Source organism: Microcaecilia unicolor, chromosome 2 (assembly GCF_901765095.1).
Source record: "Microcaecilia unicolor chromosome 2, aMicUni1.1, whole genome shotgun sequence".
Lineage (NCBI taxonomy): Eukaryota > Metazoa > Chordata > Amphibia > Gymnophiona > Siphonopidae > Microcaecilia > Microcaecilia unicolor.
This window is the reverse complement of record NC_044032.1, coordinates 197,599,050-197,618,981: the sequence shown is the minus strand read 5'-3', so window position 1 is coordinate 197,618,981 and position 19,932 is coordinate 197,599,050. Positions and strand designations below refer to the sequence as shown.

The following is a 19,932-nucleotide window of genomic DNA, read 5'->3' as shown; positions in this document are numbered from 1 at the left end:
AGGGCAGGCCCTGCTTCTGTTACTAGCACTGACATTCTTTGTCTCAAGCTATTACCTGCTATAGGCTGTAGCTCCACAATATGTTGAGTTACCAATTGAGAAAATCTACTGTTTGGCCCTTCCTCCTCTGATACACAGTGATAAACCCCAGTATCGTCCTTCTTGATATTAAAGATGAGCAACACATCTTCCAGAGGACGATACTTGGATTTCTTCATATGCAGGACATGGCCTTCAAATTTCCAAACTACACGGGCAAGGTTTGATTTTGGAGAACATTTCAGTTCCGCTGTACTTCCAGGGATCAGCTTATGATGCACAACTTTATTATGCATTTTATCTTGACCTGGAATAACAAAGTAGAGAAATGTCAATGAAATTGTATCAAAGTAAAGAAATGCCAACTCAGTGAAAGTTTATCCTATCTAGACAAAGTGATGTTTAAAATCTGAGAAACAATGGGAGAGATCTGGGGAGCCATATTCATAGGGAAAAATGGGAGCTGATATGGAGAAGTGCAACATCAACATCTATCTGATCTGTTTGACCATGATCCCTGCAGCAATTTTAGCACTGACGGTATTTCTTAGCCTTTGGAGTCCACTGTAAAACTTTTAGGGGCTGTTGTTGATCGGCACTTAACCTTTGAATCTCAGGTGTCCTCAGTGGTTACTAAGGGCTCTGTTTACTAATGTGCACTAGTGTTTTTAGCACGCACTAAAAACGCTAGCACGCCTATAATGCGGCTTAGTAAACAGGGCCCTAAATCTTTTAAATTACATTGGAAGCTGAAGCGCATTAGGCCCTTTTTTCAATTGATATTTTCATATTACTTGTGCAATCTCTTGTTGTGACCCAATTTGATTATTGTAATTCTATCTATGCAGGATGTAAAGAATGTATCTTAAGGAAACTGCAAACTGCTCAAAGTATTGTGGCTAGCAACCGGCACCAATATACTCCTCCTACAATTTGACATGTCAAGTGCCTTTGATATGGTAGATCACGGAATCCTATTACACATTCTCGAATATTTTGGTATCGGAGGCAATGTCCTAAACTGGTTCAAGGGGTTCTTAACCTTACGCTCATATCAAGCCACATCAAACTCAACTACGTCAGCTGCATGGACACCTGATTGTGGAGTACCGCAAGGATCCCCCCTCTCTCCAACTATTTTCAATCTAATGATGACCCCCCCTGGCAAAACTTCTAACAAACCAGAACCTTAACCCATACATATATGCCAATGATGTAACGATATACATCCCATTCAAAAAAGACATTAATGAAATCTCTAACGAAATCAACCAAAGTCTACACATCATGAACACCTGGGCAGATGCATTCCGACTGAAACTGAATGCAGAAAAAACTCAATGCCTCATACTGACCTCCCAATACAACACAAATAAGTTTACTGCCATTAACACACCTAAACTAAATCTGCCAATCTCAGAAACATTAAAAATCCTTGGAGTCACTATTGACCGCCACCTAACACTCGAGACTCATGCAAACAACACAACAAAAAAAATGTTCTACTCCATGTGGAAACTGAAAAGAATTAGACCATTCTTTCCAAGATCTGTCTTCCGCAGTCTAGTGCAATCACTCGTACTCAGTCACTTGGATTATTGCAACTCATTATATGCAGGATGCAAGGAACAAATACTGAGGAAACTTCAAACAGCCCAGAATACAGCAGCCAGACTCATCTTCGGAAAACCAAAATACGAAAGTGCAAAACCCTTATGGGAGAAACTACACTGGCTACCACTCAAGGAACGCATCACTTTCAAAGTATGCACTTTAGTCCATAAAATCATTCACGGGGAAGCCCCTGCATACATGTCTGATTTAATAGACCTACCACCCAGAAACGCTAAAAGATCTTCCCAAACCTTCCTCAATCTCCATTTCCCTAATTGCAAAGGAATAAAATACAAAGCATTGCACGGATCGACCTTCGCATACATGAGCACACAAGTCTGGAATACACTACCACGCAATCTGAAAACGATCTATAAATTGACCGACTTCCGCAAACTACTGAAAACCTATCTCTTTGAGAAAATCTACGGCAAGGATCAAAACACATGAAGTCCATACAAACCAATAGATACGCACCAAAACACTCTATCCTGAAGTCTCTTCTCCCGTATCCTCACCACCCTTAAAACCCTACCCACAAATAAGAATGTTAGACCTTTATGTTCCCTCGATATTGTTTGTCCCCCTCTCAACTCACCACTGTTATCTTCTGATGTTCTATTCCCAAATGATATCCTGTATTTACTCTGTCTTCTATAACTCATCATAATGTAATCCATATCGTACTGTAACCAATTGTACTTCCATCATTCTCAAAGTATTGTAAGCCACACTGAGCCCGCAAATAGGTGGGAAAATGTGGGATACAAATGCAAATAAATAAATAAATGCGTGTACCATGCTTTGAGAGGGCTACTCCTTTGCTGATACATTTGCATTGGCTTTCCATTAGGGCCAGAATTGTATTCAAACTCTATGCTCTGTTTCAGATTTTGTATGTTATTGTCCCTGACTATATATTGCTCCTTGTTACTTTGCCTTCTGGCAATTCACACCTTCATTTTCCTACCTGTAAGAAAGTAGATTGTAAATCTATATATTCAGCTACTTTTTTATACCAAGGTACTAAATGATGAATTTCCTTGCCGAAAAATATAACATCCCAACATGATTATTTGGGTTTTCATAAGTTTTTGAAATCTTTCCTTTTCAAAATTTTTTTGGTCAATTGATCCTGATGCTTAATCTCCCCCTTCCATTCTCCCCATTATGCTTTATTATTGAATTCTTTATATATTTATGATTCTTTATTGATATGTGTGGGTTTATGTATTTTGTTTCATATTTTGTAATGAATTCTTCATTACAAAAATTCTTGTTAGCTTGTTAGCCACATTGAACTCAAAATTGTACAGGAAAATGTGGGGTATAAATGTCATAAATAAATATACAAACCTGAAAGAAAACCAACATACAATACTGTATAGGTGGATGATAAAAGACATGCTCCTGAATACTTCAAAATTATATTAGAGAAGACACCATCGAATTAGATCATTCTTTCTTATTTTTGAAAATGCTCTTAAAAATGCAGCCATTTGGGGTAAATATAGTTTAATTATAACTATTATTAAACTACCATTGAACAACGATTCTGTCATGTTTCATTGGAAATAGTAATTTTAAAAAGTGCTTGTGGGGGGGCAGGGGGTTGTTTACACACCAGAAGATAACATTTTTATAGCTGTCTTCCTTGATAAATGACTGTCAGGCTTCAGAGGGTTTGGGAAACACATCTGAGGGCAGTTTTTTAACTCGGCATATGCAGTTACGCACACCTTATGCAGTTAAGTGCAAACAAAATGGCACTTTTTAATATCTTTGTGAAGGTGCAGTCTCTACTCTAAGAGGTCCTTTGACTAAGCTGTGGTAAAAAGTGGCCTTAAGGTGCCCTTACGCAGGTTTTTCACATGTGCTGAGGCCATTTTTACTAAAGCCAGAAAATGGATGATTTCCTATTTTTTTTTCTATTAATGGTCATGGGCTAAAGTTTCCATTAGCACACAACGAACTGGGAACATGAACACTGCTGCTGGCAGGGACTCAACGCTCATGACCAGCACTGCGAGGCTGAGCAAGCCGGGAAGTGCTCCCTGTGGACAACTGGGGTGCCAATGCCTTCAGCCCATCAGTGCCGCTGCTAGAAGGGACCCCCCCCCCCCCATTCGTGACCGGCATTGTGAGGTAGAGCAAACCAATACCAACAACAGCTGTGTGGTAGGTAAGCATGAAAGCAGTGCAGTATACACCACTGAAGCACAAATCTCACATCCAACACTACCGCCGTGGGACAAAATAAAGCCAACAGAAGGAATTCACAACCCCCAGGTAAATCAAAACAAACCACAAACCACCTCAGACACACACACACTTTAATTAAAAAAAAAAAAAAACAGAAACCAGGTAAAGAAAAATGGTACTTTTTAATATCTTTGTGAAGGTGCAGTCTCCAGAATTATACACAGCACTCTAAGACGTCATTTGACTAAGCTGTGGTAAAAAGTGGCCTTAAGGCACCCTTACACAGGTTTTTCACACGTGCTGAGGCCATTTTTACCAAAGCTGGAAAATGGACGATTTCTGGAGGCTTGAACCAATAATCTGAATTTATCAAGTTCAAAATAATTTCAGATTGTTTTCAGTTTTCGCAATGTGTGGAAGGACTTCTCAACTAGGGATTTCACATGAGTAGAAAAAGTAAGTAAACTATCCACCCTCCACCCCCAAAACATTAGAGCAAAAGTTCGCTCTAATGATAAAATGAGAGGGATATTTTTTTTTATAGCAAGGGGATGTGGTCTCGACATGTTTTGGGCCAGACTAGGAAAGGACCAAAATATGGATGTCCAACTCTGATTTCGGAAGGTGAAGAGATGTCTATGTTCAAAAAAATGGATGTTGGTCTAGATTACAGAAAGATGCTCCGACTGAGCAGTTCTCCAGGGAATAAGGAAGTCACAGTAGGCATTTTTCCATCCCCAGAGGGCTCACAATTTAAAGAAAACTGCAAAAATAAGAAATTCACAAAGAGCTGCAATGGAATTTGAAGGATGCTATGGTTCTCTGCAGTAGTTTGCAACCCACTGCTTCAACCATTAGGCTACTCCTCCATATGGATATCTATGTGGCCATTTTATAACATGGATATTTCTATGCTGCTACAATGAGTCCTTATTTTGCCCTGTTCATAGTTTGAACATTTCAGATTCTAAAATTGATGTTCATGTTGGATGTAGCCAGCACTTGGAAATCCATTTCTCATATATTTTAGAACACGATATATATCAGCAGCTCTTGTTCCAAAATACATGAGAAATGAACATCCATATGTGATGTGCTAACTTAGACTCCTTTTTACTAAGGTGAATTCACATTTTTAGTGTGCGCTAAAATTGGGCATGCACTAAACGTTAGAGACGCCAATGCATTCCTATGGGTGTCTCTAACGTTTAGCATGCACCCAATTTTAGCATGCTAAAAAAGTGAGCACGTCTTAGTAAAGACCCCCTTAGATGTCCTTATTCTGAGTCGGACATCCTAACCTAACAAACATGTGTGAATGCAAAGACTTCCTTCAACTATGGGAACTCCAATGGCCAAACACAAACCCCACCCATATCAAAGGACACACACTAGACTTAATCACATACAAATTCACACATGAACTAAGTATCACAGTAAAAGATATAAAATGGACAAGCATACCATGGTCTGATCATTACAAAGCGAACCTCTCTCTTCACTGGCGACCAAAAGATTCACAACATAAACAAGAACAAACCACCCACACCACAAGAAGCAGAATAGACCCACTATTATTTTGGCAACAAGTCTATGATAACGAATGGACAACAACAACAGACTCAACCCAATTTCTCCATGATTGGGACAACAGATGCAGAATCACACTAGACAATATAGCACCACTCCAAACCAGAACCTCATATAGAAAGAAATCAATACCATGGTTTACTGAAGAACTAAAAGAACTAAAGACACAAGTCAGAAGACTTGAACGTGCATGGAACAAGAAAAAAGACGACCCTACTCTCAACGCCTGGAAGCAACTACATAGAAAATACAAATACACTATCAGACAGACCAAAAGATTATATTATAAAACTAAAATCGGTCCAGGCTACAAGGATACACATAAACTCTTCCAACTCGTAAACAATCTACTAAATACCACGCCAGTTACCTCCAACAACACAGACACCCCATCAGCAAACAACCTGGCCTGCTACTTCAAAGAGAAAATCATAAAACTACAAACTACTATACCCAGCAACACAATCGATCATGCAAATCTCCTTGAATGTCTAGACCCAATACATGGGGAATACCCAGCAGACCGATCATGGACCAACTTTGATGCGCTATCGATCGAAAATATCTCCCAATTACTCAAAAGATACGCCATATCACACTGCAAACTAGACATCTGTCCTAGTAACCTGATAAGAAGTGCCCCTCAACAATTTATAGCAGACCTCACGAGTCACTTGAATTACATGCTATAACATTGTCTTTTCCCAAAGGATAAAGGAAATATCTTACTTACTCCACTACCTAAAGACACGAAGAAAAGTACAAATGACCTAACCAACCATCACCCAGTAGCATCTATCCCGTTAATAACCAAACTTATGGAAGGTGCAGTGATGAAACAACTCACTAACCACCTAAATAAATACTCAATCTTACACGAATCTCAATCAGGATTTCGATCGAACTACAGCACAGAAACAGTACTAGTTACCCTAATGAATAAATTTAAACAGACAATTGCAACTGGCAATAACATACTTCTCCTACAATTTGATATGTCCATTGCCTTCGACATGGTCAACCACGGAATACTACTACATATCCTGGAATACTTTGGAGTTGGAGGTAATGTTCTTAATTGGTTTAGAGGTTTCTTGACAACCAGATCATACCAAGTAACAACTAATATGGTGACATCAGACCCATGGATACCTGAATGCAGAGTCCCCCAAGGATCCCCCCTCTCACCAACCCTCTTTAACCTAATGATGATACCACTAGCCAAGCTATTAGACAATCAAAACCTTAACCCATACATATATGCAGATGATGTCACGATCTACATCCCATTCAAACAAGACCTAAAGGAAATTACCAACGAAATCAACCAAAGCTTCCAAATCATGCACTCCTGGGCGGATGCATTCTAGCTAAAACTCAATGCAGAAAAAACACAATGTCTTATACTCACATCACAACACAAATAAATTCACCACCATAACCACCCCTAACTTCTCCCTCCCCATCTCAAACAATTTGAAAATTCTGGGAGTCACCATTGACCAAAATCTCACACTCAAAAACCACGTGAAGAATACAACGAAGAAGATGTTCCACTCCATGTGGAAACTCAAAAGAGTAAAACCTTTCTTCCCAAGGGCCATCTTCCGAAACCTGATACAATCCCTGGTACTACGCCACCTGGACTACTGCAACTCACTCTACGCTGGCTGTAAAGAACAGACCATCAAGAAACTCCAGACAGCCCAGAACACTGCAGCCAGACTCATATTCGGAAAAAACAAAATATGAAAGTGCAAAACCCCTAAGAAAGAACCTACACTGGCTTCCACTGAAAGAACGCACCACGTTCAAAATATGCACGATTGTTCATAAAATCATTTATTGAGATGCCCCGACCTACATTCTAGATCTTGTGGACCTCCCACCCAGAAATGCCAAACGATCCTCCCGCACCTTTCTCAACCTACACTTCCACAGCTGTAAAGGGGTCAAATACAAACTAACACATACGTCCAGCTTCTCCTACATGAGCCCGAAGATGTGGAATGCACTACCAACTCACTTGAAAACGATCAACGAATTAAATAGCTTCTGCAAAGCTTTGAAAACCTATCTCTTTAACAAAGCCTACCACGAAAATCCATAATGACTACAACACAACTCTACATTCCTTTATTCAGACTGTCTCACTGTATAACTACATAACCCGATACTCTTGTCTTCTTTTATCACTTTGTAACACCAATTGTATTCCTTCTCTGTTACGGCGATGCCATAACAGATCTCTGTAAGCCACATTGAGCCTGCAAATAGGTGGGAAAATGTGGGATACAAGTGCAATAAATAAAATAAATAAATGTCATTCATAATAACTTACCAATGCAGGGAGAAGCATCACCATTTATTTTCTGAATCAAATCCCTGCAAAACAAAGTATAAACCATATGATTTTATAAAAAGAATATTTAAAATTGAAAAATATTAGCAACTAAGAGGTTGAAATTCATAATGATTTAACTGGGCAGAAAAGGCTCCTTCCCAATTAAATTGTGGGCCATCCCCAGACTTTCAGTGGCACTGAACCCCACAATGCCACAAAAGTGTCAGTGTAACCACTGTGGCACTCACTGGATAGTGCTGGCACAGTCCGCTGGCAGAGTCAGTGAGGAGCCTGGTGTTATGGCAACCCTGATGCCAGAGTTAATCAGGCACGTAGGACCGCACAAAATCAGTCCTAGCTTTGCTGATACTGAATATCAGCTATACCCACATAACTTCCAGGCATCATCAAAGACCTGGATATTCAGTGCTGAGCCATATCCTACTACTAGTAATCATTTCTATAGTGTTACTAGATGTACACAGCACTGTACACATTATATGCAGGTATTTTCTCTGTCCCTAGAGGGCTCACAATCTAAGTTTTTGTACCTGGGGCAATGGAAGGTTAAGTGACTTGCCCAGGCTCACAAGTTGCTGTAGTGGGAATTGAACTAAGGTTGACAGGATCAACGCGCACTGCACTATTCATTAGACCACTCCTTCACTGGTTCTGAATATCTGAGTCTAAGTTAGTCAGCAGTGATCAGCATTTTAAGGAATGCTGACCACCACTGGCTGAATATTGACAGGTAAGCATTTTATTTTTGTTCAAGATGAGATAACTACGGTCCCATTACCACTCCATGTTTTTTTCCTTAAGAATGTTAACACAGATGAGTTTGTGTGGATTCCATGCACAGTAGGGATCTCTGGCTAACACACAGTCTATGCAGGTTGAGTACTTCTCACAGAATGCAACTGGACTCTGCACCACCCCAGAGTTGGCGCCTGCGTAGATATATCTCTGGTTCTATGAACATGATAAAAAAAGAGTAATTATTTTCTACACCTCAAGCCAGATCCGGAAGTGGCTAATTAAGAAGAACACAGTATTTTATTTTATAAGATACATTATCCATACAATGATACTAACATAAAACTTTGGAGGACTCTGCAAACAGCAAAGCAATCAGAATAACCTCAGATCTTCCCTACCCAATAAGGGCCACAAATTTTAAATGATGGAAGCTTTTATACACAGATTTCAAGATAAAACACCATTTTTTTTTGTCTCACAGGTATTCTAATTTGCTTACAGAATTGTTTTTGATATGGTTCTACATGTAGTCACATGGAAGACATCTGTGCAAATGTCTGGAAAAGATGCCAAGCAAAAAATCTGTCTGATGACTGCTAGAAAGCAAAAAACAACAAGGGAGAAAATTAAGGAGAAGCTGAAGAAGATTGAGGAAGGAACCTAGTACACTGAGTGTAATGAAGAGGAAATGTCTACTAGTCTGAGGTTTCTTTCGATTATGACTTCTTCACTGGACCAAGAATTGTTCCACAGCATCCTTCTGGCCTTGCTGTACCTACTTCGTACGTACTTCAAACAAACAATTTTTGCTGAGCCTAGAAGGTTTGGTAAATCAATGCCTTAGATCATTATTTCTTTTTTGCACAACTATGCTTGTTTACTATCTTTTATGTCATGTTCCCATCCTAGTTAGAGAAATAGTCAACATTCAGTAGTGCTTGTTTGAAAAAGGATGAGAGCCTCTAATACCAGACTTGTTATAGTAGTTCTATGCACAAGGTTTAAGGTGTAGGGACTGGAGAGGGGGGCAGTGTGAACTTAGTACCCATGTGCACTTGCCCTTGATTTGAAAATACATGCAGGGCTAACCATACCCCTTTTTTAACACAGGTAAAAGGACATGTTCTATTAACACAGATTGTTTTTAGCCATAGTGAGATTGGGGGGAGGGGAGGGGAGGGGAGGGGAGGGGGAAGTAAAAATATATGCTGAAAAGAATGGGGGAAAAGGTATAGCTCTGTGGTCAGTTTAATCACCTGTTTGGTTTATTTTCAATTCCAAATTATTTGGATCATTCAAGTCCATTAAAATGAGTGGATGGATTAAGCAAATAGGGGAGGTTCCTTCTTTTAATCTAGGTGGTTTAAAATCTGCTGGCAGGCATCTGCCACAGAAGAAGCAACAGCACTCTAAGGGGCCCTTTTACTAAGCCGCGTAAATGTCTACGTGCACTCAACATGCGCCAAAATGGAGTTACCGCCCAGCTACCGTGTGGCTCTTGCGCATATCGGACATGCACCAAGTGGCATTTGACACGCGTAGGTCATTACCGCCCGGTTACCGCATGAGACTTTACCACTAGGTCAATGGCTGGTGGTAAGTTCTCAGACTCCAAATGGATGTGCAGCAATTTTCAGCAAAAATTTTAAAAAGGCATTTTTTACAGGTGCGCTGAAAAATGATTCTGCACGCACTCAAAACACTACCGCAGGCCATTTTTCAGTGCGCCTTTGTAAAAGGGCCCTTAAGAGTAGCATGAAGACTCCACAGCACTAAAAGAAGGGCTGTGGAGGAAACTGGAAATTACATCAGAGATGTGGGCCACCCGCAGTAGAGAGAAGAAGCCGAGACTGGCAGCAGGGCAGCCTATTGGAGTCGCTGCTGCCACCTTCTTTTGAAAAATAAGAAAAGAATGTAAATGGTAATTTCAGGGAAGTGGGTTGGGGAGGGAAGGGCAGAGGGGCGGCGGTGGAGGCCTGGGGCAGCAGCTCATTTTCTGCCTCAGGCGGCAGATTGCCTTGGGCCACCCCTGAGGATAAAGGAGTCAGAGTTCAACAGTCCAAAACACAAAAATACATCTTCTCATGTCACTTGAGTAAAGGCTGCATGAAAACCTGAACTTCTCTTGACTCCATCTGGGTCTCTTTCTCCATAGAAACCTGGCTGGGACCTATGAAATCTTCTTCTCCCACCTTGTCAAATTGAACAATTACCTGGTCAGTGCCTTCAGTCTCTGGACAGACCATTTTTATTCCTGGGACTTGGGACAAATGCCTTCCCAAGCACCAGTCCCTCATGTCTTCCAAGCAAATGAGAGAGCAACTTGACTCACTCAGGGTAAAAGAAGTGCAATCTGCCCCTTCTTCTCCTGGAGTCAGAGAGCAGTTCTCCTTCTGGACAGAAGGGCCTTCACCTTGGAAATGGACTATGAGACATCCCTCAAAATAAATCTGCACATATGGAAGTCCCATTATTAGAATTAGCCATTTTTCTGTGGTGAAATGTATTTTGCTGAGCTTTTTATATCCATTTTTATCTTTTGTATGCCATGGTTTCAATTAATTTTTTATTTTAAAAAAAGGTTGATTAACTATGTATTCATTAGTACTGTCATACTTGAAATAAGATCCACACACAACAGTTTCCATGGTTACACCAGCCAAGCCAAGTTATCTAGTACCTAATTAGGATGCTGAGATCTTTAATTTCTCCAGGTGCTTCTTACCTCTTTGGAAGACAGTAGCAGTGTCTGAATGGGCTCAGAAACTGGGAAAAGCTTTATTTCTTCTATTATATGCATTCCGTGCTCAGAACTAATAGCCTTGTGCAGAGTTCCTTCATCTGAAACGAGAAGAATAAGTTCTACTGCTCGTTGTGTCTATAGGCTCCTAACTCATAAATATTAGACTTTGCAGGCCTGAATGATTTCATGTTTTGATTTCATTCACACTAACGGGTCCTACACTTTGGTATGCCCTTCCCTCTGCTCTTCGCCTTGAAAGATCTGATTTAAATCTAGTCTCAAAACGCCTGCCTTTGCTGCTTGCTTGGGGGGGGGGGGGGAGGGGGATTTAGTCTAGGGCTTCAATGTCCTCTTGAGATCTGCAGAACTGTCTCCCTCCTTTCTTATTACAGATTGTATTTCCTTTATCTGTTAATATGATTTTTTTTTATTGTAAACCACTCTGAAAGGCTCCTCAAGAGTGATACATCAAATACAAATAATCTTGAAACTTAAGGGTGAGTGATTGATAGTTGCAGTCCAGGACATCAAATTATGAAAGAAATGGTTTGCAGTAGACATTTTAAAAAATTGGTACAACAGACGTATGTAGATTCTGTAAGAAAGAGCTGAAAGCAGTTACTGATCTCATAGTTGGCTGTGAAGTTCTGATGGCAGAAAACATTACAACATTGCTGTAATTCCTGGTGGTCTTCATGGGGGACAGGAGCAAAGCCCCCTCACTCCTCCCCTTGCGGCTGCCTGGGTATGGCTGCTGTGAACTCTTGCGTCAGCTCCTGGTATTTTGTGTAGTACCACAAGCTGCCACAAGAGGTCTTGGCAGCACTTTTAGCCAGGCAGCCATAAGGGGCATAAGCAAGGAGGCTTCACTCCTGTGCCTAATGACCCAATGAAGACCACAAGTAATGGAGGTAGGCCCGGGGGGGGGGGGGCTGCCTTGACCTTGGTGGGAGGGGTTCTGATTCCCAAGGGCTGGAGAGAGGGGAAGCACTTTGGAGGCCAGGAGGGGGATTGGGAGAGCTTTTATGTTAAAATTTAGTTATGTGGATCCCAGCTGATATTCTGTGCCAGGGTCCCCATAGTTAAGCTGGTGAAGTTAGGACAACTTTTGAGGTGTCCTAAATATACCCACTTAGCTATGTGGGTGCTGGCTCCTCCCTAATGCCGCCTTTGACCTGCCCACTTTTTCATTGGGTGGTCTGTGGGAATATTCTATGGCACGGTCTGGTTAAGTGCCATTGAACATCCCCACTTAGGTGGCGGTACACGATTTAAGAATGCAGGAGAGGCTCTTGCCTGCTTAAATCGCTTTGAATATCGGCTGGATAACTTTTCAGCTGAAAATTCATCTTAATTCAGGATGTTAAAGTTATGCTTATAAATTTGGGCCTCTCATTCATTTGCCTAGATTTATGAGCCTAGTACTGAAAATTAGTGCTAAGCTCCTAACTTCTTTTTTCCCCGCTCTAAGTCCATCCCTGTTTCCACCCACTTTTTATGCTGTTAAATTTAAGCATTTAGTGAAATTTTGAGTAAAAATGTATGCACTGAGCTCTAGTAAATTTTCAGAGAGGCCAGTTTATGAAAATAACTCTCAAAGGGATCCTAAGCTGCAGTAAAAAATGGCCTAAACGCGAGTATTTTACCCATGCACTGACTGCAGCTGTAAAATGGCCAATTTTCTTATAACCTGCAAACACAACACAGTTTGCTGCAGATCACAACAGACAAAAACTGAACATCAGGAATTACAATATTTAAACCAAATTATATAATACTTTCCAACTAAAGCGCCTCAAATTAATAATATTTCTTAAAAAGAAATGTCTTAAGGGTTTCCTAAACTGAAGATAACCACAAATTCTTAAGAGAAAAGAAGGAAGAGGATTCCAAAACTGTGCAGCCTGATAAGGAAAAGTGGATTGAAAAATCCTTTTTGCCTTTACGTGGCGAAATGAGGGAAACTTTAATACAAATTGATTTCTAGTAGATCTAGAAATAAAATCATTTAAAAAGCAAGATGAATGCCTAAATAAACAGGGGTAGGTCCATACAATGCTTGATAGGTCAAAGATGATATGTTAAATTGAAATCTTGCTTCTAATAATAGCCAATGCAGACAGAATAACAAAGGAGTAATGTGATCGTATTTGTCCGCTGCAAAAATAATTCTTGCTGCTGCATTCTGTACTTGTTGTAATTTAGACTTCTGCACCTTTTTGCAACCAATATAAATAGAGTTGCAATAGTTCAGTTGAAAGCCACTGTCGCTATTCTCTCTGGTTGCACCGCTGTAGTCTTATGAGAGGCAAGACTACCGTGGGAAGTCTCGGCAGCCATTTTGTAAATACGGTGCCGTGCTGGGCAAAGTAGAGGCAGCAGGTGGGCAGGAAAGAGGGGATTTATTTCCTGCTCCCGAAGGAGCCACAGCCACTAGACCACCAGGGCCCTTCAAGATGGAGGGGGGAGGACAGCAGCAACACGGTGGAGGGAGGCAGCACAGCGAGGGTGGGGGCACTGGTGGCAGCAGCATGGCAGGGGCAGGGGCAGTAGCAGCATGGCGGTGGGGTGGCAGCAGAATGGTGGGGGGCAGCAGCAGCATGGCAGGGGGCCCAGAGTACTCTCAGTCAGCCCCTGGTAAAAATAGACAGAGGAAATACAATATGTGATAGGGAAGCAGGGAGGGAGCAGCGAGTGAGGGGATAAGAGGCAACAGGTATGCCATCTTAAGCTGCATTAGGCATGCTTTAGTACCAAATACATCTTAGTAAAAGGGCCCCTTTGAATATTGGGCCCTATGCTTATAAATTTAGGCATGCCATTCATTTGTCTAGATTTATGAGCCCACTGTTGAAAATCAGTGCTAAGCTTCTAAAAAATTTCCCCGCCCTAAATCTGCCCCTGTTGCCTCATTATTGCTCTTAGATTTATGGACCCTTTTACTAAAATGCATGGTTAACACCCAAAACGGGCTGCTCTGTGACCATGTTAAAGGGTTTTGTGGTAGTTTGAATTTTTCAGGATTTTTATTTTGTCCGCGGAGTAGCACGGGTGGAGGGTGAGCATGGAAGAGTTAGCCAGTTAACATGCTACACTTACCACATGCAAACCGGCTAAGGCAAAGTTAACACAGGAACACTTAGTGCTTCCTAAATAGGAGGCACTGAGGGGGGAGATTCTATATATGGTGCCTAAAAAATCCACGCAGAAAACATTTTTGCACTAAGTATATTCTATAAGCAGTGCCTAGATGTAGGCACGGTATATAGAATACGCTTACTTGATATCTCAGCACCTAAAACTAGGCGCATCCATTTACACCAGTGAAAACATGGTGTAAATCCTGGTGCATAGATTTAGACACAGAGGGCCATATTTTATAACTATGCACTTAAATTTTAGAACACCCACGAAAAGCTCATTTCCACACCCCCTTTTGCCTGTGCGCGTTAGAACTTAGGCACAGTGTGCTACAGAAGACGCTTAGCACGTTGTGCACATGAATTCTAATTATTGCTAATTAGTGCTCATTATTGCTTGTTGAGTGCTGTAATCAATGCTAATTAGCTTGTTAAGTTATCGCGTTGTTATAAAATCTGCCCGAATTTTGGCACGGACCTCTAGGTGCGCTATATAGAATCCGGGAGTAAGTGGTCCCACATTACCTTTTAGCAGGTATCATTCACTAATGGGAACATTAATATATTACCTGCAATAAAAAGTACTGAAAACGCCCTTTCTTGATGCAGCATTAGTTTTGGGCTTGTTGAACATTAAAATCTTGCATTAAAAATGCACTAAGTCCCAAACTTAATGCACTTTAGTGAAAGACTGTCTTAGGAATTTAGGGGGTCTTTTACTAAAGCTTACCTTGAGTTATCTGCAGCAGGGCCCATTTTATTCCTATGGGTCCTGCTGCAGATAATTCAAACTAAGCTTTAGTAAAAGACCCCCTTAGTGAAATTTTGAGCATACATTCAGGCACTTAGCTTTAGTAAATTTTCTATGAGGCCAATTTTGGAACAGAACTTTCAATATAGGAACATAAATCCCTTGAATATTGGGCCCTATATATTCAGCAGATAATTTTTGCCACATAGCATATAATTTTTTTTATACCACCCATGTCCTGCCCTCCTTGAGTCATGCCTCTTTTCTGGACAGATATATTTGGCCCTTCAACATATAACATGGCCAAATTTATCTGGAGACTTGCTGGAGATTTGTTTAAAGCAATTACATGGCTGCTGCAGCTGCTGCCACCAACCACATAAGTATTGAAATTGACCAATTGTTTTATCAAACAATTGGTCAATTTCAGTATTGTTTTATGAAATACTAGTAAAAAAGGCCCATTTCTGACACAAATGAAACGGGCGCTAGCAAGGTTTTCCTCGGAGTGTGTATGTTTGGGAGAGTGTATGTGAGAGTGACTGTTTGAGAGTCAGAGTGAAAGTGTGAGTGTGTGTGTGTGAGAGAGAGAGTGAGTCTGGGTGTGAGTGTGTTTGTGAGAGAGTGTGTGTGTGAGAATGAGAGTGTGTGCAAGTGTGTATGTGAGACACAGTGTGAGAGAGAGTGTGTGTGTGTGGGCGAGAGAGAGAGTGTGTGTGAGACACAGATTCTCTATGAGAGTGAGTGTATGAGACCAAGCGAGTGTGTGAGTGACTGTGTGGCACATAGAGAGTGAATGTGATACAGTGTGAGACAGAGTGTGTGAGAGTGAGAGTCAGAAAGACATTGTATATGAGAGAGAGAGTGTGAGCCCTGCCCTCCCAATCCATGCCCATCTGTCCCCTGCCCCCTCCATTCATCCTTTTCCAGCAATTCCCCTCTCTCCCTGAGCCCTGCCCTCCCAATCCATGCCCATCCATGCTCCTCTGTCACCTGTCCCCTCCATTCATCCCTATTCAGCAATTCCCCTCTCTCCCTGAGCCCTGACCTGCAATCCATATCCATCCATGCCCATCTGTCCCCTCCATTCATCCCTATCCAGCAATTCCCCTCTCCCTGAGCCCTGCCCTCCCAATCCATGCCCATCCATGCTCCTCTATCACCTGGCCCCTCCATTCATCCCTATCCAGCAATTCCCCTCTCTCCCTGAGCCCTGCCCTGCAATCCATATCCATCCATGCCCATCTGTCCCCTCCATTCATCCCTATCCAGCAATTCCCCTCTCTCCCTGAGCCCTGCCCTCCCAATCCATGCCCATCCATGCTACTCTGTCCCCTGCCCCCTCCATTCATCCCTTTCCAGCAATTCCCCTCTCTCCCTGAGCCCTGCCCTCCCAATCCATGCCCATCCATGCTCTTCTGTCCCCTGCCGCCTCCATTCATCCTTTTCCAGCAAGTCCCCTCTCTCCCTTCCATGACCCCCCCTCGCATCCATGCTCCTCTCTCTCCCATGTCCCAGCCTGGCCCGCCCTCTTCTCCCCCCCCCCCTTCGCATCCATGCCCCCCCCCCCCTTCACATCCATGCTGTCGTTTCTCCCCTGCCCTTCCGCTCCCATTGTTCAACTTTACTGGCCACCCTCTTCTCTCCCCCCAACATCCCTTTTTTTTTTTTTCTTCTTTTTAAATTTACCTCCGTGGCGGTTCCGGCAGCGAAGCGTCAGGGAAGGAGGCGGCGCTCCTGACGTCTAGCCTTCCCTTCGCTGTGTTCCGCCTTCTTCTGATGTCATCCTTGACGTCAGAAGAAGGCGGAACACAGCGAAGGGAAGGCTAGAGACGTCGGGAGCGCCGCCTCCTTCCCTGACGCTGCGCTGCCGGAATTGTTGTTTTTTTTTTTCCGCCCTCGACGTCATGACGTTTCACGCGAGGGCGGGGCAGAGACGGCTGGCTGGCTTGAAGGCTTCACACCATGAATCCACGAACCCTTCAGCCTGGGAGTGACGTCAGATGGCTTCAGAACGTTGTCCTCAGAACGTTGAGGGTGCGTTTTATTATATTAGAAGATGGCTGCTGCCTTAGAAGTTCCAAGGGGTATTTCACATAATCAGTGCCTCTGAGTGCTGCAGTGAACTGTTTGGAATGGGTAGACGTGAATCGTTTGTTTACTCTTTCCAAAAATACTAGGACTAGGGGGCATGCGATGAAGCTGCAAAGTAGTTGTCAGGTTCTCAGGTTCAGAGCCCGCGGGGCTGGGCTCTGGAGCAAACGTGAGCCCTTGGGCTGCTGACGAGGAGCGACAGCAGCAGGCAAAACCCACCAACCAACGCTGGGCAAGCACACCGACACCGGCAGGGACTGCAGGCACCGCCCAGCGAGCCGGAACACATGGACTGGAACACTGGACTGGAATTCCCCGGAGTGGAGGACAAAGGACTGGAACACTGGACTGGTCCACACAGCTTCACCTGCACTTAGCTACTAAGCCCCCCCAGGAGTTGAGCTCCTGGGTTCGAGTAGCCGGCAGGACTTACTGGATACCGGATGACACAGGGACCAGGACTGGAAACAGAAGTGCTCCTAAACCTAAACTGATCTACGTGCTCCCAAGCCCTAAACCAGCAGGAGTGTTCCTAACAGTAAACTGACAAAAGGACTTCCTAAGCCCTATACTAAACAGGAGCTCCTAAGCCCTGCTCAAGAAAGGGACTTCCCAAGCCCTAAACTAACAGAGCAGGGAACTAAACACAAAGCTAACACGGGTGCTACTAAGCACCAAGCTACAAGCAGAGCTCTACACTAACAAGCTAAACACAAAACTAACAAGCTACCTAAGCACTGCTCTAGCACGCTAGATACAAAACTAACAAGGTGCTTCCTAAGCACTACTCTGGCAAGCAACCAGAAGAGCTCCTAGCATTAAAAGGGAAGACAGGGGAGCCACAAGGAAAAAGCAGGGAAGCTAACACATAAGCCAAAAGTGCTTCTAAAGCACCAAACATCAACAGCAAAGACTGCAATGCTCCCAATAGCACAAACACCAGAAGTACTTCTAACAGCAAACTCTGCAGTGTTCCTAACAACACCAAACCCTGAAGTACTTCTATCAGCAACAGAGCTTCCAAAGCCCTACACACAGCAATGCTTCCAAAACCAAGAGGGAAAAGCAGGGGAACCAAAGGGAAAAGCAGGAAAGCTAAACACACAAACACCAGTGCACACTGCACTAACACTAACCTGGACCTTAGCAAAATCAAGCAGGGAAACTAGACACAAAGTCAGAAGTGCACACTGCACCACCCTACCTAAAGCAAACACAACCGTTGCAAAGGCTCTGAAGGAAACAACACCACTTCCTTATCAAGGCCCTCCCTGATGATGTCACACTCCCTAGCCCCAGGCAATAGCACACTGACCCAGAGAGGCCCAACCCACACCAATGCAAAACCGTGAAGCACTTGAAGCCAGTACACAGCTGTAGTAAAGTGAAACAATTAGCCCCATGCTGCTGGAAGCTGCCAGCACAGAGAGACAGAGCCAGCTCAGAAAGGACAGAGAAAAGAAACAGAAGCCAGCTAAGAAGCTGACCCCCAGGAAAGAGGTAAGTTTGAGAGGGGTTCTGACCCCAATCATAACAGTAGTAAATTTAAAACAAATCGGAGAAAATTTTTCTTCACTCAACATGTAATTAAACTCTGGAATTCGTTGCCAGAAAATGTGGTAAAGGCGGTTAGCTTAGCAGAGTTTTAAAAAGGTTTGGACGGCTTCCTAAAGGAAAAGTCCATAGACCATTATTAAAATGACTTGGGGAAAATCCACTGCTTATTTCTGGGATAAGCAGCATAAAATGTATTGAACGTTTTTGGGATCTTGCCAGGTATTTGTGACCTGGATTGGACACTGTTGGAAACAGGATGCTGGGCTTGATGGACCTTTGGTCTGTCCCAGTATGGCAATACTTATGTACTTTTGTACTCCCTCCTTTTTCTGCTACTTAAAAGTGAATCTATTTTTTTAATAAATCTTTTTTTTAAATCTTTTTTCATTGTTTTCTCCCCAATGGTCTCTGCCATTCTCTGCTTCTTAGAGAGCAAGTTGAGACAGCCCATGCCACCCCAAGAGCTAAGTGGGTACCATCTTCAAGGCATCACCTGAATACTGCTTATTAGCTATCAGGGAAATGCCTCCTGTGCCTAAAAATAACTCACCCTGAGCTACTGTTAAAAAGAAATGAGCTAAATCTAATTCTGGTTAATTAATTAATTATTTTTATTTTATTTTTTTACAAGTTGATATACATAGACAGTAGTGACATCCATCTTCCCTTGTTCCTCAAGTCACCACCTTCATTTTGTGTCCAGGTCTAACTGGCTTTGATAATGAGTATGATTTAATGACTATCCTTTGCCATCTTCTCTTCCCAAAACACAGATTATATACCTGAATACAGTCACCCACATATGGAAATATTAAAAGCACGTTTCCGGCACCATACCTGTACTGATGAACATAATGTTGTACGTGTTGCTGTCCACTGCCTTCACCCTGTCCACAACAATCTGTGTATACTTCACATCCTGCTTGATTAACTGAGGTTTTTTCCCAAGAGGGGTCACCAAGTCGTACATCAATTGGTGGTATTTAGCAAACAGCACAGTTCTCTCTGGCAGATTGAGGGAGCTTTTGTAATTCTTTGCTCTGTCATCATCATTTATGCACTGTCACAACATCAAAAAGGAAAAGATGAAGCTAAGTTT

General features: G+C 42.5%; 1 protein-coding gene across 1 annotated transcript in view; it reads right to left on the bottom strand.

The window, feature by feature from the left end:
- Nucleotides 1–309: 309 nt before the first annotated feature.
- LOC115463258 (semaphorin-4D-like) overlaps nt 310–19,932 on the bottom strand; it is an 85,240-nt gene continuing 65,617 nt past the window's right edge. The window contains exons 10-15 of the mRNA XM_030193612.1: nt 19,671–19,893; nt 11,274–11,389; nt 8,589–8,761; nt 7,787–7,830; nt 2,568–2,592; nt 310–322 (exon numbers count right to left, since the gene is read on the bottom strand). Coding sequence (XP_030049472.1) covers nt 310–322; nt 2,568–2,592; nt 7,787–7,830; nt 8,589–8,761; nt 11,274–11,389; nt 19,671–19,893 — 594 coding nt within the window. The remainder of the gene's footprint in view (nt 323–2,567; nt 2,593–7,786; nt 7,831–8,588; nt 8,762–11,273; nt 11,390–19,670; nt 19,894–19,932) is intronic.